The sequence below is a fragment of the Pogoniulus pusillus genome, chromosome 43 (genome assembly GCF_015220805.1).
Source record: "Pogoniulus pusillus isolate bPogPus1 chromosome 43, bPogPus1.pri, whole genome shotgun sequence".
Lineage (NCBI taxonomy): Eukaryota > Metazoa > Chordata > Aves > Piciformes > Lybiidae > Pogoniulus > Pogoniulus pusillus.
The window spans coordinates 1,597,091-1,616,450 of NC_087306.1; the positions used below are offsets into that span (position 1 = coordinate 1,597,091).

General features: G+C 54.4%; 1 protein-coding gene across 3 annotated transcripts; it reads right to left on the bottom strand.

Annotated features, from left to right (window-relative positions):
* Positions 1 to 844: 844 nt before the first annotated feature.
* On the bottom strand, positions 845 to 19,092 carry ANP32E (acidic nuclear phosphoprotein 32 family member E). 3 transcript variants are annotated; one of them, XM_064175982.1, is made up of 7 exons: positions 18,780 to 19,092; positions 15,969 to 16,118; positions 14,411 to 14,533; positions 12,804 to 12,969; positions 9,909 to 10,063; positions 7,576 to 7,630; positions 845 to 3,763 (listed from the first exon to the last, which is right to left on the bottom strand). In XM_064175982.1, the coding sequence occupies exons 1-7, from the start codon at positions 18,843 to 18,845 to the stop codon at positions 3,696 to 3,698; spliced, it is 783 nt and encodes a 260-aa protein (XP_064032052.1). In that variant the 5' UTR covers positions 18,846 to 19,092; the 3' UTR covers positions 845 to 3,695. The 3 variants fall into 3 exon arrangements, with proteins under 3 accessions (XP_064032052.1, XP_064032053.1, XP_064032051.1); XM_064175983.1 differs by having other exon boundaries at positions 845 to 3,760; positions 9,909 to 10,066; XM_064175981.1 differs by having other exon boundaries at positions 9,909 to 10,066.
* Positions 19,093 to 19,360: the final 268 nt, after the last annotated feature.

A 19,360-nucleotide genomic window follows, 5' to 3' on the forward strand; every position in this document is an offset into this window, starting at 1 on the left:
CCTGCTCCAGGGGAGGATGTCCCTGCTGACTGCAGGGGCTTGGACAAGATGACCTCTGACAGTCCCTTCCAACCCAACACATCCCATGAGGTATGCAAATGCCCTGTGAGCTGCACCACTCCCTGGAGAGCAGCCAGGCAGAGGGACCTGGGGGTGCTGGTTGGCAGCTGAACAGGAGCCAGCAGCATGCCCAGGGGGCCAAGGCCAATGGCATCCTGGGCTGGCTCAGGAGCAGTGTGGACAGCAGGACGAGGGCAGTCCTCCTGCCCTGTGCTCAGCACTGCTCAGGCCACAACTTGGAGTGCTGTGTCCAGTTCTGGAACCCTCAGTTTAAGAAGCTGAGGAGCCAGAGGGTGCCCAGAGCAGGGCAGCAAGGCTGGGGAGGGGCCTGGAGCACAGCCCTGGGAGAAGAGGCTGAGGGAGCTGGGGGGGTGCAGCCTGAAGGAGGCTCAGGGCAGAGCTCATTGCTGCCTGCAGCTCCCTTCAGGGAGGCTGCAGCCAGGTGGAGTTGGGCTCTGCTGCCAGGCACAGAACAAGGGGCTGCAGCCTTAAGTCGTGCCAGGGCAGGTTCAGGCTGGGTGTTAGGAAGACTTTCTTCCTAGAGAGACTGGCATTGGACTGGGCTGCCCAGGAAGGTGGTGGAGTGCCCATGGCTGGAGGTGTTTAAGAGGAGGCTGCAGGAGGCACTCAGTGCCAGGGCTTAGTGAATTAGAAGGGTTAGGTGAGAGTTGGAGTCGAGGATCTTGAAGCTCTTTTCCAACCTGCTTCGTTCTGCGATTCCCTTTACCTCCAACTCCTCCTTAAGCAACCCTCACAGCTCTCCAGCCCCAAAGAGTCAATCCAGAACAATTAAGTCTCAATTTATTGGAAATAATTCGGTTTGAAAACGTTGAGAAAATTTACAGCACATCGTGGGGGCAAGAAAACAAAAGGTTTGGTTACAACTAAACCCCCCCCCCAAAAAAAAAAACAAACAATCCCAAACAACCCCAAAACCAAATCATCAGAAGAGTGCTGCAGGGTTGTTTTGTTGGTTTAATTTAACACTGTCATGGCTTTATTCAAAACACAGCTGCACAAAAAAGAAGTCAGTTAGGGGGGAAAAAAAAAAGAGAGAGAAGAAAAAGAGGTCGAGAGGGAACCAAACCACACTATATACAGAACTGCCATACAAAGAGCATTAAAATAGGACAAAAAACCTCTACAAAATATAAAACCCACCCTTAACTTCTTTATTTTGCATGAAAAGATCATCCCCCACCAAGCAAAAAAAGTCTGGATCCAAAAGTTTCTCTGGAGGCTCTGGGTTGGCTTCCCCAGTTTAAAAAAGACTCTGCTGTGGAGCTGCCTGCCAGGCAGGGAACTCTGAGCTGGCAACAGGGAGGGAAAGGGCAAAAGTTACTCAGGAAGCTGTGTGAGGCTCAGGTTTTTAGGTGTAGAGGCTGATGCAGGTTGAGGCTGGGGGAAAATAGTCATTTGAAGGGGGGGGGAGGAAGTTCTTGTTAACCTCTTTTGAGTTTGCTTTGTGCAGTGAGCTGAAGCTGGACTCGGTGGAACAAAAGCAGCACTCAGGTTTTCATCATGAAAATTGGGGTTTCAAACTGATTTATCAGCCTAAGAGTGAAGGAAAAAGCCCTGGGAATGAGGTGCCTTAAGTAGACCCTCAGAAATAAAACGTTTCAGTCATTCACCAAGACCAAAACACAGAAGAGAGGTTGGGAAAATGAACTTTTCTACCTCAAAGCTGAGCACAAAACTGCCTCGAGCACAGAGCCTCCAGCACAAGATGTGCACTTACCTAAGGGCTGTAAAGTCACTCAGTAGCCAAACACAGGAGCTCAGCCTGGGGGTGCAAGTGCAGTTTTTACCTCTACTTTTCTAGTGTCTTCACAGAGAAATTGGTTTAAAAACAGACATAAACCCCAAAACAGCCAAACTGAAGCCAGTTTTGTTTCCAAGCCTACTGCCTGCCTCACCTGAGCCCAGAGCCTTTGTGGCTGGCGACGCTTCACAGCTGGGAGGAGAAACTATCATTTAAGGCTCTATTTGAGGAGGGGGAGTGGAAGAAAAACACCACACAGACAAAGACATTATTGGGCTCTGCAGAACTTTGACCCTGCAGTATCTGGCTTTGAGCTGGAAGTCACTTTTAAAGCCTGCCAGAGTATGAAACACCTGTTCAATAGTCACAGCTAAGCGAGCCATGGGCGACCTGACTCTTCCTCAGGTCCAGGACATCTCCCTCTTTTCCTCCCACACCCCTTTGGTGTCTCCCCCAGTTCAGTGGCAGCCCAGACAGGTACAAAAATAAGTCTCTTGAATAAAGCTGCCTGTGTGGTACTTGGTTCAGTACCTCTGTGAAAACGAATGGGAATTGATAGCAAGGTTTAAAACCCCAAACTGGGACTAAGAGCAGTGATGCTGAACCTGCAGATTTGTTCCCCAGTGGCTCAAAACAGAAAACATTCTCTTTTTTTTTGAGGGGGAGGGGGGTGGAATTATGCTGATCCAACCCTTACAGAACAAAGTTTGTCCACAGGACTCCTGCACTGGTTTGCAACACAACAAACTTCTGCAGCCATCCAAGACAAAACCTCCCCCAAACTGCTCTCTACTCACAACGCTTTGCCTGCAACCTGATTTAAACAGGTGACCTGCAGAGAAAGAGCAAACTTAAATCTTCAGCTTTTAACTCGTTTTCAGCTTTCCTTAAGGAACCCATAAAGAGTAGTAGCAGTGTGGAGCTGGTTGTAAACCCAGAACGTGCCTGAAGGAGTCACCCGAGGCAGAGAGCCGACAGCCACACCACGACTGCTGCAGGGCTCCCAGAGCAACGACGACGTTGAGAAGCGAAGTGAAGCGAAGTGGAGGCTTAACAAAGACTTGGAGCAAAAAACCCAAACTGTTTCAAAACTAGCAAGGATTTGGTTTTAATACCTGCAAGGGATTTGTGTCTTTTGGGAGAGAAGTTAAGGATTACAACCCTTTGTTTATACCAAGAGCCATTTCTTGAGGGGGGTCTTAAAAAGTGAGACACTGAAACCAAGAAAACAAACCCCCCAAAATCCCTTTCAAATCCCCTTGGGGCTTTCAGGTGGAACACACAGGATGGGAGAAGAGACTTCAAAACCTAAGTCCAGAAGTCACCTTTTAACACACTCACCACTGTCAAACAGAATCCCTGCTACACTCCAGATCAGTTGACTTCTTCTTAAAACAACAAAGCAAACAAAAAGAGAGTTGAATTTGCCACAAGAGTTCAGCTTCAGTAGCAAAACTTCCACACCTCCAAGAGACTTCACAATCTTAACCCCAGCTTTAAACTCTGGGCTGGTGGTGACCCAGACAGCAAAAGCTTGTAGGAAATTAAAGAGCTCCAAACAAAACAAACCAAAAAAATCTAGAGGAGGAGGAGGAGGAGGAAAGGGGGAAGAAAAAACTTGACAATGGCTTCAGTGATTACAGGGCTGGAAGTTGGTTTCTAGGTAAAGGTTCACTACCAGGCTATTAGATCTCATTTGGAATGATAAAAAGGGGGGGGGCAAGAATAGTAAAACCACACCTCTCCTATAAAAAGTTAACATTTCTCTTCTGTAGGGACATCTATGGTACATGGAGACAAAAAACAGATCTGCATCATCACTACTGAGGAGCTGGGAACTGAAGAGTCTGGTCCTACTTGTGTCTAGAACGGCTTAATCGTCCTCTTCCTCGCCTTCGTCTTCGGGATCTCGTTTCCTCTTCTCGCCTCGGATGCCCTCTGCTGAGGAAGAGACAGGCACAGAGCTCAGGCACCCGCAGAGAATGGGTTAGGTTGGAAGGGAGCTCAAAGCTCAGCCAGTGCCACAGGCAGGGACATCATAGAATCATAGAATCAAGCAGGTTGGAAGAGAGCTCCAAGCTCACCCAGCCCAACCTATCCCCCAGCCCTATCCAGTCAACCAGACCATGGCACCAAGTGCCCCAGCCAGGCTTGGCTTCAACACCTCCAGAGACAGCAACTCCACCACCTCCCTGGGCAGCCTATTCCAGTGCCAATCACTCTCTCTGCCAACAACTTTCTCCTAATATCCAGCCTAGACCTCCCCTGGCACAACTTGAGGCTGTGTCCCCTTGTTCTGTTCCTGGCTGCCTGGGAGAAGAGCCCAACCCCACCTGGCTACAGCCTCCCTGCAGGTAGTTGTAGGCAGCAATGAGGTCCCACCTGAGCCTCCTCCAGGCTGCACACCCCCAGCTCCCTCAGCCTCTCTCACTAGAACAGGTTGCTCAAGGCCTCATCCAGCCTGGACTTGAACACTTCCAGGGAGCTTGCGGAGCACAGAAGCACCAAATGTGATCAAAGATCCACAGCCTCCCTGGGCAACCTGTGCCAGTGTCTCACCACCCTCACTGTAAACAACTTCCTGACATCCAGTTTAAATGTCCCCTCTGCCAGTTTAAACCCATTCCTCCTCCTCTTGTCATTGGGAGTCTCCTATAAGGAGAGCCTGAGGGAGCTGGGGCTGTGCTGCCTGGAGAAGAGGCTGAGAGGTGACTTCAGCAATGGTTACTGATGAGTAAAGTTGAGTGCCAGAGGCTGGAGCAGGCTCTGCTGGGTGATGCTCAAGGACAGCCCAAGGGGCACTGGGTGGAAGTTGAGGCATAGAAAGTTTCACTTAAACCTGAGAAGGAATTTTTCCTCCCTGAGGGTGACAGAACTGCCCTGGAACAGGCTGCCCAGGGGGGTTGTGGAGTCTCCCTCCCTGGAGAAATTCAAGATCTGACTGGATGTGTTCCTGTGTAATCTGCTCTGGGTGATCCTGCTCTGGCAGGAGTGGGTCTGGAGGAGCTTTGGAGGTCCCTTCTAGCCCCTGACATTCTGTGATTCTGTCACTCCCAGACCTTGTCAGTAGTACCCCCCCAGCCCTTCTGGAGCCCCTTTCAGATCCTCCAAGGGCTCCTGGAAGCCTTCTCCTCTCCAGCCTGCACAGCCCCAACTCTCTCAGCCTGGCCTCAGAGCAGAGCTGCTGCAGCCCTCTCAGCATCTTGGTGGCCTCCTCTGGACTCACTCCAGCAGTTCCATGTCCCTGTGCTGGGGGCTCCAGAACTGCACCCAGGACTCTGCCACCATCAGGCCTTTAGAAAACACCACTGAAGTGACTGCTGTGTGCCTGGCATCAGCACAGTGACCAGTCACAGGCTGACAGAACAGTGAGGGCTGGAAGGGACCACACAATGGAAGTGATGTCCACAGGGAGGCTGAGGCTAAAACCTGTGAGCCCTGCACACACAAAATCCAGACCTTCTCCCCCTGAAATGCCAGGAACTGTCAAGGGAGAGGATGGAGTCACAACTCCTGGGATTTACTTCAAGAGTCATCCATCATGGAATGGTTTAGGTTGGAAGGGAGCACAAAGATCATCCAGCTCTAACCCCCAGCCACAGGCAGGGACACTTCCCACTAGAAGTCCAAGCAGAGCAGTCACCAACCAGAGGGTGCCAGAGCAGGCCACACAGAACACAGCCAGCTGGATCTGGAGGCTCTCCAGAGAAGAAGACTTCACAGCCTCTCTGTGCAGCTTGCTCCAGTGGAAGAAGTTTCCCCTCATGGTCACAAGGAACCTCCTCTGCTCCAGCCTGCACCCACTGCCCCTTGTCACCAAGGACAGTCTGGCTGCTCTGTGCTGCTCATGGCTCAAAGAGCATTGGTTTAGATCACCCTGACAAGTTCAGACAGGGCATGGTCTGTGCAGGAGTCAGTGATGAGAACTCCACTGGTAGAAGTGTTTCAGATCACAGAGGTTTGGGCTGTGCATATGCTGAGGGGCCTGCAGCACCTCTGTGAGGAGCAAAGGCTGAGCCCTGGGACTGCTGGGCCTGGAGAAGAGCACATCTGACCTCCACATTTGGCTCTGCAGAGGAGGAACTGCATGGGCTGGGAAACAGCAAAGGTTCCCAGCAGCCAGCAAGTTGCCCTCCTGGCCAAGAAGGCTCCAAAGGTCTGCCTGGGGCGTGCAGAGAAGTTGTGGCCAACAGGCCAAGGAGGTTCTCCTGCCCTGGTGAGACCACATTTGGCCTCTCTAGCTCCACAGAGGCTGGGGACTGCTGGAGAGAGTCCAGTGGGAGCTGGAAAGCTGCTGAGGGGCCTGGAGCTGCTCTGTGGGGAGCAAAGGCTGAGAGCCTGCAGGAGAGCAGCCTCAGAGGGCATCCAAGCAGTGCTCAGCAAGAGTTGAAAGGTGAGGGGCAAGAGGCTGGGGCCAGACTCTGTTTGGTGATGCCCAGGGACAGAACAAGCAGTAAGAGGCACAGGCTGTGACCCAGGAGGTTCCATCTGAGCAGAAGGGGAAATCTTTGATCCCATTCTGTGCTTCTGTGCTCCACAACCTCCCTGGAGGTGTTCAAGGCCAGGCTGGATGAGGCCTTGAGCAACCTGTTCTAGTGGGAGGTGTCCCTGCCTATGGCACTGCCTCTCAGGTCCCTTCCAACCTAAACCATTCTGTGATGGATTTGTCCTGTTTAACCTGGGGATGTCCTCTCTGAAATACCAACAGATCAAATAAGAAGTTGTTTTTATGAGCAAAGAAAGAAAAAAACCACAACTTGAGTAAATCCACTTCTCAGGAGCAGAACTTCATGGTCCTGCAGAACACCAGGCAGAGGAGCACCTTTTCCACAGCAGTTACCCACCCTCAGTGCACTGAACCTCCTCCAGGCAGGACCAGGATCACCAGATACAGGACTCTGGATTGTTTTCCACTTTTAAAGCAACTCCTGGAGGGAATGTGACTGGAGAAGTCACTTCCAGCTTGTTAAAAGTGGGAAACAAGGCAGTGGCTGCTTCTGGGGCTCCATCAGCAGAGTCCCCAGGGCACGGACCAAGGTGACATCTGCAGGGTGCAGAGAGTCCTTCTCCTCTCAATCTCCAAATGCCAGCATGGTAGAGGTGGAAGGGACCCGTGGAGATCATCTCCTGCAACCCCCCTGCTCCAGCAGGGCACCCACAGCAGCTTGCCCAGGGGCACAATGCCCAGGGAGGGCTGGAAGCTCTCCAGCCAAGAAGACTCCACAACCTCTCTGGGCAGCCTGCTCCAGCCCTCCAGCACCCTCACTCAAGTTTCTCCTCCTGCTCAGCTGCAACCTCCTGGGGTCCAGCTTGTGCCCCAGGCCCTGTCCCTGGGCACCACTGAGAAGATGCCAGCCCCTTGCTCCCCACAGCCCCTTTAGCTCTTGCTGAACACTGAGATCATCCCCTATGGGGCTGCTCTTCTCCAGGTTCTCAGCCTCAATGCTGGCAGAGGAGCATCTCTCATGGTGTAGATGTCCTCATGTGAGAGAGCTGCTTTAGCTGAAGACTCATTTCTCCCTTGTTTGCATTTTACAAAGGAGCCAGGAATAAAAGGCAGCCCTCACTGCACACAGCTTCTTCTACCTGCTCCAGCTCTTGCTTAAAGCAACCCTAAAACTCTTCCCATCCCTCCTGAACCAGCCCAAAGAGGCACTTTGTGCCATTAAGAAGTGCATGTCCAAAGGGGCAAAGCTCTGGAAACAGAAAGGAATCAAATAGGTTTAGTCACAGCTTGAAACTTGAGAGCTTACCTTCCTCCTCCTCCTCACCTCCTTCTTCAACGTAGTCATCATCATCATCTTCATCCTTTACAGAAAATGGGGAAATCTCTTTTCAGTTTGTGTTGGATTTCAACAAGAGAGTTGGAAAATCTTTGTCCTGAGGCCCCACATTTATCCTTACTGGCCACCAGTCCAAGGAGGTGCAGCCAAACAGGCTCCAGTGCATCAACTCACCCAGGCCTGTGTTCTACCCTGCCTGGAATTCTCCTGTCTTTGCTGTTCCCAACTCACCACCACCCCACACCAAGAGCAAATGAATGCCAAGTGAACTGCAGAGGCAACCACAGCACACAAGAGGGGAAACAGCTCCAGTTTTCCTTGGGCCCCACTGTGATCAGCCACAGAAGAGGAGCAAGCAGGACTCTGCACACAATCACTGCTTCTGTCTCTGTTGGGGTTTTCCTTGTTCCACCCAAGCTGATAGCTGAGAAAATGTCAACTAATTAACAAATCAGCAGCCCCAGGAAACTCAACACCAGTGCAGAACCTCTGCTGCCAAGGCTGGGGACAAACCTAAGCCTGCTTTTGGGCACAGAGTAACACAAGACGTGGGGAGGACATGGGAGAGTCTCTGACCTCTGCCCCTCGGACCATGGCAATTCAGCTCTCCCTGCATGAATTCACTGCCCTGAGTGGCCAATGTCACTGGGACAGCAGGGAAAAAAGCAGAATCCTCCAAACTTCACAGCTCCATCTCAATGCCCTCCTGCTCCTGACCTCACAACACAACCTGAGTCTGCTTTCACAGCACCAGCAGCAGCTGAGCTCCCCTCGCAGCTCTGTGCGGCAGCTCTACCGCGCGAGGTGCAGAGGACACACAGCTACCAACCACCACACCACCCACTCCTGATCCTCCTCCTCCTCCTCCTCCTCCTCCTCCTCCTCCATTCCTTTTCCAAAACACCACCTCAAAGGGCCTGGCTTCAAGGCCAGCTTGGATGAGGCCTAAAGCAACCAAGTCTGGCTGAGAGGCTTCCTTGGCACGGAGGTTGGAGTAGACAATCGCTGATGTCCCTCTCAAGAGGCTGTGATTCAGAGAATGGTTTAGGTTGGAAGAGACCTCAGGGATCAGCCAGTTCCAATCCCCCCACCACAGGCAGGGACACCTCCCACTAGAACAGGTCACTCAAGGCCTCATCCAGCCTGGCCTTGAACATCTCCAGGGAGATTGTGCAGCACAGAAGCACAGAATGGGATCAAAGATCACAACCTCCCTGGGTAACCTGTGCCAGGCTCTCACCACCCTCACTGCAAACAACTTCCTCACATCCACTTTCAGTCTCCCCTCTGCCACTTCAAACCCAGTCCTCCTCCTCCTCCTCTCATTCCCAGACCTTCTCAATAGTCCCTCCCCAGCCCTCCTGGAGCCTCCTGCAGACCCTGCAAGGCCACTCCAAGGGCTCCTGGAAGCCTTCTCCTCTCCAGCCTGCACAGCCCCAACTCTCTCAGCCTGTGCTCACAGCAGAGCTGCTGCAGCCCTCTCAGCATCTTGGTGCCCTCCTCTGGGCTGGCTCCAACACTTCCATGTCCTGCTTGTGCTGGGAGCTCCAGAGCTGCCCCCAGGGCTGCAGGTGAGGTGTGAGGAGAGCAGAGCCAAGGGGCAGAATCCCTCCCTTGCCCTGTGCCCACACTGCTCTGGCTGCAGCCCAGCACAGGGCTGTGTCTGGGCTGCACTCACCCTGCAGGCTCCTGTGGAGCTTTTCATGATCAGTTCCTACCTCCAAGAATCCACTCATACCCCTCTCAAATGTGTCTATTATCTTATTCCTCCTCCACTTGCTTTTAGCACAGCTCCACAGATCCTGGGGGCTATTTTCCAGTCTTCCTACCACCACCACCAATATTCATGGTAAAAGCCCACATTTATTACAGCAAACCCCAGGCCTTTTCTGTCCTCCCTTGTCAGTAACTTCTTGGTGCTTCCTTCCAGGCTCCTTCCCTTGGGTTTCCAAAATAAATTAACTGAATTCTATGCAATAATTTATTCCTGTTCTGGCAATTCCATTGGTAGCTGCTGACAGTTTCCCAACACTGACAACTGCTTCTTCAACCCACAGACAACAACAAAGAGGCTGCACCAGTATGGGTGGGGTAAAAGAGAAGCAGGTCCTGGGGCTCAGCCAGGACCATCCTCACAGCCAGCAGCCTCCCCTGATGTTCAGGCCAGCACTTGACACTCCAGCAACAGCTCCAAAAGCCCTCCCTGTGCTCACACCCACCACGTCTGCACCTCTGACCAAACACAGTCAGCTGCAGGCAGCTCCTCTCCAGTCCTTGGCTCTGGGAGAGCTGCCAGACTTTACCTGAATCTCTTCTTTCATCAAGTATGAAAGACCCACTTCCTCCTCCTCTTCACCTTCCCCTAAATCTGAACCTCCATCATCTTCATCATCTTCTTCTTCATATTCTCCTGGAGGGCCAGCTTCGTCCTCATCATCATCATCATCATCTTCATCTCCTTCTGAAACAGAAGATACACTTCTAAACCACAAATTAAGCCTCCTTAACTTCTTCCCTCAAGTCTGCATACATCAGTTCAAACCAGCTGCAACCCTTAAGAGTCATAGAATGGTCTACACTGGAAGGGACCTGGATGAGGCTCTGGACAGCCTGATCTAGCATGAGGTGTCCCCTGCCCACAGCAGGGAGGTTGGAAGCAGATGATCCTTGTGGTCCCTTCCAGCCCTGACTGATTCTATGACCTCAAAGCTCAGCCAGTTCCAACCCCCTGCCATAGGCAGGGACACCTCTGACTAGAGCAGGTCGCTCAAGTCCTCATCAACCTGGCCTTGAGCACCTCCAGGGAGGTTGTGCAGCACAGAATGGGATCTTTGATCTCATTCTGTGATTTTGTGCTCCACAACCTCCAGGCAGCCTGTGCCAGGCTCTCACCACCCTCACTGCAAGCAACTTTGTCCTCACATCCACTTTCAGTCTCCCCTCTGCCACTTCAAACCCATTCCCCTCCTCTTATTCCCAGCCCTTCTCAACAGTCCCTCCCCAGCCCTCCTGCAGCCTCCTACAGATCCTGCAAGGCCACTCCAAGGGCTCCTGGAAGCCTTCTCCTCTCCAGCCTGCACAGCCCCAACTCTCTCAGCCTGGCCTCAGAGCAGAGCTGCTGCAGCCCTCTCAGCATCTTGGTGGCCTCCTCTGGACTGGCTCCAACAGTTCCAGACAGTTTTGGGGCAAGCTGTGGGAACCAGGCTGGGTGTTAATGCATCTCTCTCCTTTGTACCCCAAGAGAGGCTCCAACTGGTTTTGACAATCACCACCTTCCAGCAAAACTCTGTGCCTGAAGCAGCCCAGTAGGCAAAGTCCTGTAAAGGTGGAAGGGGGAAAGGCTTTTCCACAGAATCAAACCCTCAAGTATTGAAAGGCAAAAAGCATCTGAACAGAGTCCATGGATCTTGCTTAACCCCCAGCAGTGAACCATAAACTGTGCCAAAGGGACGAGAGCTGCCCTCATTTCTGTGTCTGGAGCACACCACTGCAGCAGCTCAGCAGATAATGAGGAGGTTTAACACTTCAGAGTCATTTTCAAGTTAGTAACTATTCAACTGTTCTCAAACAGCAACTTTCATATCCCAACTGCCAACCCTTTGGCTTTCACCAATTGCTTTTACTCCCAAGCTTTGCATCCAGCAGCCTCTCACCAACTACCACCTGGCACAGCAGGGAGTGATTCAAGGCCAAGAAACGACTGAGAAACCTCCAGCAGCAACAGGCAGAGCAGAAACCTCTGACTGCTGTGCACATTTAGGAGGTGCAGCACAACAGCTTCACAGGACTGAGGGCTCGACTGCAGCCTCAGTAGGTCTGCAGATGGCACCAAGCTGTGGAGGGCAGAGACCAATGCAGAGGGCCCTGCACAGGCTGCAGAGCTGTGCCCAGGCCAAGCTCAGGGCATTCAACCAAACCAAGTGGAAGGTCCTGCAGCTGGGTGGGTGCAGTCCCAAGCACAGCTCCAGGCTGGGTGGGGAATGGCAGAGAGCAGCCCTGAGGAACAGCCCCTGGGGGTCTGGGCTGATGCAAAGCTCCACAGGAGCCTGCAGGGTGAGTGCAGCCCAGACACAACCCTGTGCTGGCTGCAGCCAGAGCAGTGTGGGCACAGGGCAAGGGAGGGGATTGTGCCCCTTGGCTCTGCTCTCCTCAGCCCCCACCTGCAGCCCTGGGGGCAGCTCTGGAGTCCCCAGCACAAGCAGGACATGGAAGTGTTGGAGCCAGCCCAGAGGAGGCCACCAAGATGCTGAGAGGGCTGCAGCAGCTCTGCTGTGAGCACAGGCTGAGAGAGTTGGGGCTGTGCAGGCTGGAGAGGAGAAGGCTTCTAGGAGCCCTTGGAGTGGCCTGGCAGGGTCTGCAGGAGGGCTGGGGAGGGACTGTTGAGATGGGCTGGGAATGAGAGGAGGGGAATGGGTTTGAAGTGGCAGAGGGGAGACTGAAAGTGGATGTGAGGACGAAGTTGTTTGCAGTGAGGGTGGTGAGAGCCTGGCACAGATTTCCCAGGGAGGTTGTGGAGCACAGAAGCACCCAATGTGATCTGTGATCACATTGGGTGCTTCTGTGCTCCACAACCCCTCCTGGAGGTGTTCAGGACCAGGCTGGATGAGTCCTTCAGCAACCTGTTCTAGTGGGAGTTGTCCCTGCCTATGGCAGGGGGGTTGGAACTGGCCAATCCTTGAGGTTTCTCCCAACCTAAACCATTCTATGATTCTATGCCTTGCTCCAGCCTATCTTGGATGGGTTTTTTGATCAGCTTGTGGAACTCATCTGTTGGAATGCTGCATCCAGCTGGGGGGCCCCCCAACAGAGGAGGGATGGGGGGTCCCAATGGACAGGATCCAGAGTGAGGCCACAAAGATTGTAAGAGGGCTGAAGAACCTCTCCTACAAAGACAAGTTGAAGGAATTGAGGCTGCTCCACCTGGAGGAAAAAGATGGCTTCAGGGAAAGGCTACAGTGAGGGTGGTGAGAGCCTGGCACAGGTTGCCCAGGGAGGCTGTGGAGCACAGAAGCACCCAATGTGATCTTTGATCACATTGGGTGCTTCTGTGCTCCACAACCTCCCTGGAGGTGTCCAAGATCAGGCTGAGTGAGGCCTTGAGTGACCTGTTCTAGTGAGAGGTGCCCCACAGGTTGGGACTGGCTGAGCTTTGAGCTCCCTTCCAACCTAACCCATTCTCTAACTTCTGCCCACGTTACCCTCATCATCATCATCCTCCGAGTCCGGCGCCTCGTTGTCTTCCTGATCAAACCCATCCAGGTAGGTGATTTGCTGCAGCAGCTCAAAAATGCTGTCTCTGTAATCCTCCAGGTTTGTAATCTCACAGTTGAACAGGTCAAGGCTCTTCAAGTTTTTGAGATTTTGCTGGAAAGAAGCAACCAAGAAAGGTGAAGTTTGTTTGTTTCCTGCTTCCCTGCCCCTCTAGTTCTTGGTTATTTCCAGGCACAGCACAGGAAAAAAAAAGCTGTCAGCAGATGTGGAAAGGCTTCACCACACTGCACATCCATGCCAGCAGTCTGAACCCCCACACCTGCTCTTTCCACTCGGTCTGCTCACACAGGGGTGGCCCTCACATGAGTCTGCACCTTTCTACTGCAGGGAAACAAATACCACTTCTTGATTCCACAACTGCACCACCACACCAACTGCTTCACCACCACCACACCAACTGCACCCCTCCACCACCACCACACCAACACGCTTCACCACCACCACACCAACTGCACCCCTCTACCACCACCACACCAACTGCTTCACCACCACCACACCAACTGCACCACTCCACCACCACCACACCAACTGCACGACACCAACTGCACGACTGCACCACCACACCAACTGCACCCCTCCACCACCACCACCCCCCCAACTGCACCACCACACCAACAGCACCCCTCCACCACCACCGCACCCCTCCACCACCACCACCGCACCCCTCCACCACCACCGCACCAACTGCTCCACCACACCAACTGCACCCCTCCACCACCACCGCACCAACTGCACCCCTCCACCACCACCACACCAACTGCACCCCTCCACCACCACCACACCAACTGCACCCCTCCACCACCACCACACCAACTGCACCACCACCACCACCCCCCCAACTGCACCACCACCACCACCGCGCCAACTGCACCCCTCTTCAGCACCACCGCGCCAACTGCACCCCTCCACCACGCCACCACACCAACTGCACCACCACCACACCAACTGCACCACCACCACACCAACTGCACCACCACCACACCAACTGCACCACCACCACACCAACTGCACCACCACCACACCAACTGCACCACCACCACACCAACTGCACCACCACCACACCAACTGCACCACCACCACACCAACTGCACCACCACCACACCAACTGCACCACCACCACACCAACTGCACCACCACCACACCAACTGCACCACCACCACACCAACTGCACCACCACCACACCAACTGCACCACCACCACACCAACTGCACCACCACCACACCAACTGCACCACCACCACACCAACTGCACCACCACCACACCAACTGCACCACCACCACACCAACTGCACCACCACCACACCAACTGCACCACCACCACACCAACTGCACCCCTCCACCACCACCATACCAACTCCACCACTCCACCACCACCCCCAACTGCACCACTCCACCACCACCACCAAAAAGTAAATACAGATAAACAGAAATTAAAACATCAATGAATTGGTTAAAGATGAATTTTTACAACAAGTGTTTGACTATAAATGATGAAGCACAAGGGCAGGTGTCCCCAAGCTCCTCTCCATACTCACAAGAGCTTCCACAGTGCCAAGATCTTTGATTTTGTTGCCACTGAGGTTTAGATATGTGAGATTCGGACACCTCTCTGCAAGGACCTCCAGGCCTCCTGAAATGATGTTGTCACTCAGTTCCAGCTGCCAGAGAGAAAGCAAACCAGCAGTGAGCAGTTGGCTCCTCACCATCAGATGCAACCCACATCATCTTTCCACCATCAGCTTGCTGAGGCACCCAAACAGGTTGCCCAGAGAGGTTGTGGAGGCTCCACGCTCGGAAGCACTCAAAGCCAAGGTTGGATGGGGGCCTCAGGAAGCTCCTCTAGCAGGAGGTGTCCCATGTCAGTGGGTTGGAACTAGATGGTCTCCTAGGTCCCTCCCAACCCAAAGTAAGGCTGACACTGTGATTCTTTTAAATCATTTTTCAAGCTCCATCACAAAGCTGAAGACTTTCAAAGAGTCACAAAAGTTAACAAGCTTTGACCATCCAAAAACTCCTTCAGGTTTGAAAATGATGAACCAAAATTCGATTCAAAGGCTCAGATCTCCCCAGATCCAGCTGATGTTTTCAGCAGAAGATGGAACACTGGAACTCAGGGCAAGCTTTTTACTCTGCCAACAACATCCAACAGTCCCTGGAGGTGTTCAAGAAATGTGTGGATATGGCACTGAGGGACATGGATTAATGGCCATGATGGTTGGACTCAATCTCAGAGGCCTTAATGATTCTCTGACTCTATTTCACCACCTGGGCAACCCAACAGCCTTTCATCAACCAGCAGCAAGACAATGCTGGACCTCCTTAGTAGAAATCATTTACTGTCTCAAGAGTCATTGCCCATCCCAAATTTGGACATAAGTTAAGTAGAGATACCCCAAAACAATTTCAGATCTGATTATGGACTGGGTGAGGCCACCAGTAAAGCCCCATCAGTGCCACCCAAGCTCAACCACAAGCACTGAAAGGCACAACCACGACCTTGTCACCCACAGCTGCAGCACTGTGTACAGTTCTGGGGCCCCCAACACAAGCAGAACATGGAAGTGTTGGAGCGAGGCCAAATGAAGCCATCAAAGATACTCAGAGGGCTGCAGCAGCTCTGCTATGAGGACAGGCTGAGAGTTGGGGGCTGTGCAGGCTGGAGAGGAAAAGGCTTTGAGGAGACCCTGGAGTGGCCTTCCAGTGCCTGAAGGGGGCTCCAGGAGGGCTGGGAAAGGACTATTGACAAGGTCTTGACAGGAGGAATGAGTTTAAACTGGCAGCAGAGAGACTGAAACTGGATGCCAGGAAGAAGTTGTCTGCAGTGAGGGTGGTGAGAGCCTGGCACAGGTTGCCCAGGGAGGTTGTGGAGCACAGAAGCACCACAACCTCCCTGGAGGTGTTCAGGACCAGGTTGGATGAGGCCCTGAGCCACCTGTTCTAGTGGGAGGTGTCCCTGCCTACGGTGGGGAGTTGGGAGCTGGCTGAGCTTTGAGCTCCCTTCCAACCTAACTCACTCTCTGCTTGGACTCTGCGATCGCATCCTACAAGCCTACGGCGTGGGACTCCTCAAAGCACCACCAGACCCACACATACCTTTCGGAGCTTACTCAGGGTGGGCAGCTTGGCCAGCGACGTCAGCTCTACGTTGGCCATGCTGAGAAACTCCAGTTCTTTGAAGGAGTCATTGAGACCCTCGATCTCACCATTGCTGGACCGACAGTTATCAAGCACCAACTCCGTCACCTTCCAACAGGACAGCAAGTTCAGTCAGCATCAAGAAACCCACAGGCTTCACCCAAACCACAGCTTGGGAGGGAGGGTGGTTAAATTTGGGTCTTTGTGGTTTTGAGTTCAACTGAGAGAGCAGAATTTGGTTCAGAACCACTGAGACCCATCTGCTTCAAATAAACATCCTTCGTGTTTCTACCCTGCCCTGGGGAGACCTCATTTTGAGTGCTGCCTTCAGATTGGGAATCCCCAGTTGAAGAGGGACAGGGATCTGCTGGAGAGAGTCCAGGGGAGGGCTGGGAGGATGATGAGGGGAGTGGAGCACTGCCTGAGGAGAGGCTGAGAGTCTGGAGAAGACTGAGCGGGGATCTAATCAATGTTTGTAAGTATCTGAGGGCTGGGGGTGAGGAGGGGGGGACAGGCTCTGCTCACTGCTCCCTGGGACAGGACAAGGAGCAATGGATGGAAGCTGCAGCACAGGAGGTGCCATCTCAACACCAGGGGGAACTTCTTGACTGGAAGGGTCCCAGAGCCCTGGCACAGACTCCCCAGACAGGTTGTGGAGTCTCCTTCTCTGGAGCCTTTCCAGCCCTGTCTGGATGCGTTCCTGTGTGCCCTGAGCTGGATTGAAAGGTCCTGCTCTGGCAGGGGGGTTGGACTCGATGAGCTCTTTGGGTCCCTTCCAACCCCTGACATCTGTGGTCCTGTGATGGAAGTGTGGTCAGGCACACTGGAACAGGCTGCCCAAGGAGGTGGTGGAGTCCCCATCCCCGGTGGCATTCGAGAGATGTGTGGACATGGCACTGTGGGACATGGTTGAATGGCCACGGTGGTGTTGGGTTGATGGTTGGATTGGATGAGCTTTAGAAGGCTTTTTTCCAACTGAAACGATTCTCTGACTATGAAACAAAGCAAAGCAGCAGTTTCACTTCCCCTGAACACACTTTGAACTCTGCAGAAACCGCCAAAAGTTGCCTGATAAGACACTTCCATCCTGCAGCCCAGCCCCGGGAGCTGCCCTCAGCCTCCTTCCTAACCTCTCAGCATTTCACGGAGCATGTTTCAAACCTTCCATTCCTCTCCAAACCCTCAGCCTCCTTCCCCTGTCCCCCCACCACCCCCGCCTTAAGCCAGCAATGAGTTCTGCAGGTTCATTAAGCCCAATTAAATAACTTCCTCCTGCCAAAGCCACCCAAACCCAACCAGCTAATCGATACAGGTCGTGTACTTGGAGAAGAGGAACGAGGAGCAAGCAATTAACTCTAAATCATTTTATCTACACTGGAGCACAGCGCTGGTGAAGGAAGGACATGAAGAAGGTGACTCTTCCATTCCCCTTGCTAAAGAACAACATTTTAGGGCCACTGCAGAACCCTCTGAGCCAGCTGCCAGGAAAAGACGACCAAAGAAGAATTAAATCTGACCCTTATTCTGTTTTTCCACCTAGAAAACATTCCTCTAAACAAAGCCCAAACTTTTTTCCAATCAAAGCCACCCCGCGGGCGAGGAGGGGTCCTCGGCGGCTCTGCCCGAACGATGCCAGCACCTTCTCAGCTGCCTGCTGCCGAAAACCCTCTGCAAACGCCAGGGGTTGGGTCCAAACCCACTCTTCTCACTGCGTGCTCCTCAAATCCCTCGGGAGCGAGGTCGATATTGCCTCGGTGACCCATCTGGACTTTACTCCTGGGGCGAGCGAAGCGCCAAGAGCTGCTCTTTCTTTTCCCCTCCTCCTGACCTCGATGTAAAAGCATCTCCCGAGAGCCAGGCGTGAGGCAAAGCGGGGAGCCCGCGGGCTGCCCCCCAGGGCCGTGGCGTGGGGAGCACATGTGCTGGCCGCGCACAGGAGCCCCCCCCCCCAGTTTCAGCTTTCTGCCTCTTTCTCCCCAGACAAACGCCAAGTTGGGAAGAGGAGCAGCATGCGGTGGGGCCGAGTGGGCTGGGGGGGATCCCCTCGGCTCTTCCCCGTGGAGAAATCCACCCCCGCCCCCGATTCTTCCCCCGCGGCCGCTCCGGGGAGGGACACAGCACCCCCCACGCTCCTCCCCTGCCCGCCGCGCCCCGGAGGCTCTCCCCGCGGCTCTCCCCACGCCGCCCGCTCCTCGCCGCGCTCCCGGCGGGGCGGCGTTAGGCGGCAGCAGGAAGGAGCGGGACGGAGCCGTCCGCGCCACGCAGCGCACGGAGGGAAGGGGTGTTGTGGGGGGGGGGGTGGGGGGCAGAAAACGACGTTAATTAACCCAAAGCAATCAGAAATAAGGGGCGAGGGAAGGGCCGGGGGTGGGCTCGGCGCCGCCGTGACCTGTTTACTCCCCGCCGCGACCGCAACTTGTAGTCGGGAAAAGGATTAACGGCGGCTGCAAGTTGTGGGCCCGCCCGCGGCCCCTCTGCCAACTTCGAGGGGCCAAGAGGAGACACCACCACCCCCCCCCGCGGCAGGGCAGAGCCGGCGGTGAGGAGCAGAGGGAGCGAAGGGATGGACGAAGCGAGTCCTGCCGCCAGCCGCACCGGGGCCGGCGCCCGGAAGCGCCGCCCGCACCCCGCGGGGCTCCTGCGCCACGGCTGACCCAGATTCAGCATCGCGGCCGGGCCGCGGCCGTGCGGCCTGAAGACGGTGGCGGTCACCCGGTGTGGGGTGGGAAGCAAAAGAGCTGTGCCCGCTGCCCCCCGGCCGCCCCTCACCTTCTCGGGGGCCCGGTTCCTCAACTCCAGGTTGATACGCTTCTTCATCTCCATCGCCCCCCCCATCTCGCTGCTCCGCACTGGCGAGGGAGGGCGGCCGAACACGACGGGCAAGAAACCGCAAGGTCGCTGCGGGTGTTTCGGCGGCGGGAGGGAGACGAGAGCACGGAGGGGAACGCCGCAGGCAGCTGCCGCTGCCGCCGCCGCCCCGCTCCGCACGCAACTCCGACCCCGTCAATGGCTGCCCGCACACTGAGCCTCCATGACATGGCGCATGGCGCCCCCTCCCGTCGCCACGCCCCCGGCCCGGGGCGGGGCTTCCTCCGGGAGCCTCGGACTCTCATTGGTCACCCTGCCCTGAGGAGAGACGAAGCACCATTGGCTAATAGAGCTGTCTGTCGCGGCGGCGCGACCTTTAAAAGGGTGGGGGGGGAAAGCAGGGGCTGGGGTTTGGCGGGAACGCAGAGCTGGGGGGAGGAGAGGAGAGGAGAGGAGAGGAGAGGAGAGGAGAGGAGAGGAGAGGAGAGGAGAGGAGAGGAGAGGAGAGGAGAGGAGAGGAGAGGAGAGGAGAGGAGAGGAGA